Here is a 5,000-nt window from a genome sequence, read left to right as displayed (position 1 = left end):
ATATGAGACCCTTTCTAAGGAAAAAAATAATAATTAAAAAAAAATGTTTCAGCTATTATGCACTAAATTAAATGTACTTATGGATAGTATAATTACTTTCTACAAAATCTGCTAGGAAATAAAACCCAAAATTCTACACACTGCAGCTTTAAAGGTGGAGCCAGTGATTCTGGAGAACGCTTGTTGTCAATTTCACTTTTTATCAAAAATTCAATTAACGATCAGTCGGTCAGTCGGGCACATTAAAAAAAAAATCCCCAAAATGATATATTGAAAAAAATACTTTTTTTAATATAGATATATAAAAACGTTGTCAAAATGTGTAGAGGAACTTTTTCTTTATTTTAATATGCATTGTCTAAAATAAATACAAATATGTCTAAAGTGACATGGGGACATTAAAGGCCTACTTCACCGGTTTGAAAGTGAAGGTGTATTGAATTCTGAGATCCTATGTAGTATACATGTGCGAAAAAAATTGAAATCGGTTCATCCTAGCCTGAGAAAAGGCAGAAAGAGTGTTTTTTTTAACCCTATATTTCTCCTTCTCGTGACATCACAGAAAGAGAAATATAGGGTTAAAAAAAAACGTACTTTGTAAATATTACTGTGATGTGATCTCAGAATTCAATACACCTTCATATTCAAACCGGTGAAGTAGGCCTTTAAGTATTTTCTGTTACTGCACCAGCCAAGAGATGACCAGGGCCTCTGCTATTGGTTGCAGGGGGAACAGTCATTAGCCCCTTTTACACAGCCAGTGAAAGCCGGGAATATGCCGGCCTTTCGGCCCTCCCCCCAGCTGTGTAAATGCGACAGTTGCGGAACGAGGGAAGAAAGGAGCGAGTGATCGTTCCGGGAATTTTACTACCTCGGGGGGTAGTAAGATTCCCGACACGATCAGTTCCGCCTCTCTGTTTAAATGCTCCAGCTTGTTGTTGCGGAACAGGGGGGCGTTTGACGTTCCATAGTCTACGTTCTAAACATGCGACCATGTTAGCAGTTGAAGGACGTGTGTTTAACATTAACCACGGCGGCCTGATGTCCCGTAAAAATCACCAAATAAAAGGAACGGTGTATAATCTAGCTGATCATAAAGTCCGTTGCTCAATCCAAACCCCCGCGCTTCATTTTGCAGAGTGTATGAGTCTATTTCTGCCCAGGAGAAGTTGTACAATGGAAAGCTAGGCTAGGCTAAGTAAGGGATAAAGTATAGCGAACGGGTCACTTGCTAGAAATAAAGACCGACAAGCTGAAGCAGGAGCCCGACGCGCAGCGGAGGGCTCTTGTTCAGCTTGAAGGTCGACCTAGTAACGGGGGAATAGTCTGCTCGCCCCGCTAGACTGTCTGCTTCAGCTGACTGAAGGCTCCGGCTCAGCTGTTAGCCACAGAGCTACTGTTTTGCTAACACATTCCGCCGCCGCTATTATTATCCTAAGTCTGAGCGTATCCACACTTTATTTCTGTCTACAGTAACGTGACTTCACACACTGTGTGTATGTGTATGTCTGATTGGCAGATCGCTGCCCTCACAAAGAGACTCGCTCACAACCAACCTGTCACACACACACACACACACACACACACACAGAGGTGAAGCGGTCGGATTGATTTAGTCAGTTTGGTTAACTGTCCCAGTGATGTTGGACTCAGCGCGTAGCGAGATCAACTGGCACATCGTGGGGACAGTAAAATACGGCCCTCTTACTGCAAGCTCCAGCACTTCTGCTCTCAATTCACCGGCCATTGTTGTTGTTGTAAAGCAGCTGACCGGCGCGGCGCTAAATGTTTACGTCACACCTGACGCTGTTTACAAGCACCTCTTTCATTCCGGAGCGCTGTGTAAAAGGGGCTACTGATGCGCCAGCAGGCCGGCGTTGCTTGGTTCTGTGTAAATAACACAGAAGCAAAGCCGGCATATTGGAGTGATGTTGTTCCGTCAATATGCCGCAATCTCTGTGTAAAAGGGGCTAATGTAGTGTAAATTAATCCAATGTATTACAACACACCTGCTGCTGTAAATAGGCTATAGCCTTAATACTATTCAATAGGCAGCAATGCATTTCTGCAATTTATTTTTATTTTTATTTTTTATTTTTTTATCTGCCCACACACACACACACACACACACACACACACACACACACACACACACACACACACACACACACACACACACACACACACACACACACACACACACACACACACACACACACACACACACACACACACACACACACACACACACACACACACACACACACACACACACACACACACACACACACACACACACACACACACACTAAAACACACACTAAAACACAATAACTATTATTCTGAGGCCCTAATTTAAACTGACCAGTTGCATGGTGAGTTGTGCGATGGTTCGATCTCTGCTTCTCAGTTCATCTCTGAGTTGCTGCATCTCCAGCAGTAGAGACTGCACCTAAACACAGACAGACAGACAGACAGACAGACAGACAGACAGACAGACAGGCAGACAGACAGGCGGCAGACAGGCAGGCAGACAGACAGACAGAGAAAGAGGCAGACAGACAGACAGACAGACAGACAGACAGGCAGACAGACAGACAGACAGACAGAGAAAGAGGCAGACAGACAGACAGACAGACAGACAGACAGACAGACAGAGAGACAGACAGACAGAGAGAGAGAGAGAGAGAGAGAAAGAGGCAGAGAGAGAGAGAGAGAGAGAAAGAGGCAGAGAGAGAGAGACATATATGAACACACAGTTATGGATGTGCAGGGAGGTGATTGAATGTAAAGGGCTGTTGATAACAGTGTTAAAAGCAGGAGGCTGCTGCCTGTCACTCACCTGTGACTCATCGCTCTGAGACGAGTCGAGTGTTTCTGGACTCAGCGTGTCTGTTGTCAGAGTGTCATCGTCCAAATCCTCGTCCTGGAACATACACAACATTTAAAGTTTCCTTGTGTGAATGTGGATAGTTAGCCTGCTGCTATCGGTGTATGAATGTGTGTGTGAATGGTAACGTTGGAAAAGGAAAACAGGTCTCCCTTGAAAAAGAGTCTTCGGTCTCAATGGGATTTACCTGTATATAAATAAAGGTGAAAAAATAAATAAATAAATGATTAACCCTCTCACTCACCTGTAGCAGCAGCGTCTGTAGATACTCCAGCTGAGATCGCACGGCAGAACAATCTTCAGCTAATTCCTCCACATCCAAACCAAGACCTCCATCCAACCCCAGTCCACCATCCAACCCCAGGCCCAAAGAGGTGTCCACAGGCTGGGTAGGAGGGCCAGGGGATAGCAAGGGAGACCTGGATCACAGACCGAAGAATAAGATAAAATCTTTTTTTTTTTTTTTTTTTGCATAAAAATATTATTTACAGAAGCTACGGTGGCCTTCAAGCACAAGTAAAAACCTGAGAGACAGAGACAGAGATCAGGTTTAATATGTGTATACAGTTCAAGCCATATCATTACTGAAATCAAAACATGGAACATTTTTCATATAAAAAGTATTGCCAGAAGCCTTCAAGGACAAGAAGCTAGTTACTAAAGATCAGGGTCTAGAGCTAGGCGACTGCAGTAGGGCCAGGGGACAGAAAAGGAGACATAAACAACAAAACAAACACCTATTAACCTGTGGCCCAAGCTACCCCACTTCGCCATGGACTAATACAGTAACGTAACAAACTTAAATAAAAGGGTTGTGACTGACCTGGTGGGACAGAACTCCAGGATGAGGTCCGAGTCTTTCCGCTTGTTTCCTGGATCCTCCGTCAGTTTGTAGCAGCTCAGGTCACTGGGAGGGAAGAATATATTATTCATTCATTTATACATTTAAAAAAATAACTAAATAGAAAATAATATAATTCACAGAAGCTCCGGTGACCTTCGAGGACAAGATTCTTCAGTTGGTACTAAAACCGCCAGTAGTGTTTGGATCAGTAATGCAACATTAATATGGAGGAACATTTTACTAAATGAAACATTCACCTGTCGTTGTCGTTGGTGATGTCCTGTGTTCCCCAGCAGAGCTGTCTCATCCTCCACTGAGCCATGTGCGCGAGGCCAGACCCATCTGAGGGGAGGGGGGCGGGGGGGGGGGACATACAAGGGTTATGGAATATGGTTACATTTGAGCTATTTTTAAACTTTATTTTTGAGTTTTAAACATATTTTCTTCATAAATCATAATCATAGATTCAAATTATAAACATAATACAAAGACAGAAAAAATTATGCAATCAGTAATTCAATTAAATAAGAAAGTAGACAAGTATAAACAAAGAGACAGAGAGAAAAAATATTAAATATTAAATATAAATTTAAAAGTATTTAAAAAAAGCCATCCTCTCCAACAACATGTCCCTGTCAAGGAATAGAATTCCCCTAACGTATAAGGTGCAGATTGTGCACTATTTATATCTTTATCTCATGTCTTCGATTCTGTTTTTCAACTTGCATGTTGTTCTTTATACTTGTTGCAATTGTGAAAATAGTCAATGTCATCCTCTTCTTCAGCAATTCAGAATCTGAACCAGAAATACTTTATTGATCCCCGGGGGAAATGTAGATGGTTATAGTTGTTTGAATTGAGAATAGAACAATGTAAGAAATGATTGTGCACATGAAAAATTTGAAATTGGAAATGTCACAGAAAGAGAAATCTAGGGTGAGACAGTCAGTGCGTTTACATGCAGACTCATAATCGGGTAACTAAACGAATAAGACTTCAACAGGACTTTTAAACTGCATGTAAACACCTTTATCCGATCTACTTCGCACACAAATCGGCACGATAACGGACAAGAGATGTCGGATAAGAACACCTAGATAAGTCGTTCGTTGTCGGCATTCTCTCTGCATGTAAACAGGGATCGGACATCTCATATCGGACTTCTCGTTCTGTGCTTGTGTGCCTGCGCGTAATAGGCTACACCATGGGTTGTTGCCGGAAGAGAACCGGACGTGGCTCTTTCAACACTTGTTGAAAGCATGGTTG

General features: G+C 42.5%; 1 protein-coding gene across 1 annotated transcript in view; it reads right to left on the bottom strand.

Moving 5' to 3' along the window:
- LOC307271080 (uncharacterized protein) overlaps positions 1-5,000 on the bottom strand; it is a 55,379-nt gene that overhangs the window by 10,580 nt on the left and 39,799 nt on the right. The window contains exons 10-14 of the mRNA XM_080054954.1: positions 3,992-4,076; positions 3,714-3,797; positions 3,135-3,309; positions 2,843-2,926; positions 2,366-2,452 (exon numbers count right to left, since the gene is read on the bottom strand). Of these exons, the coding sequence (XP_079911080.1) occupies positions 2,366-2,452; positions 2,843-2,926; positions 3,135-3,309; positions 3,714-3,797; positions 3,992-4,076 (515 nt within the window). The remainder of the gene's footprint in view (positions 1-2,365; positions 2,453-2,842; positions 2,927-3,134; positions 3,310-3,713; positions 3,798-3,991; positions 4,077-5,000) is intronic.

This window comes from Ammodytes marinus (genome assembly GCF_949987685.1).
Source record: "Ammodytes marinus genome assembly, contig: scaffold_38, whole genome shotgun sequence".
NCBI lineage: Eukaryota > Metazoa > Chordata > Actinopteri > Uranoscopiformes > Ammodytidae > Ammodytes > Ammodytes marinus.
Note: the sequence above shows the minus strand (reverse complement) of the source record. Positions and strands in the feature narration are given on the sequence as shown.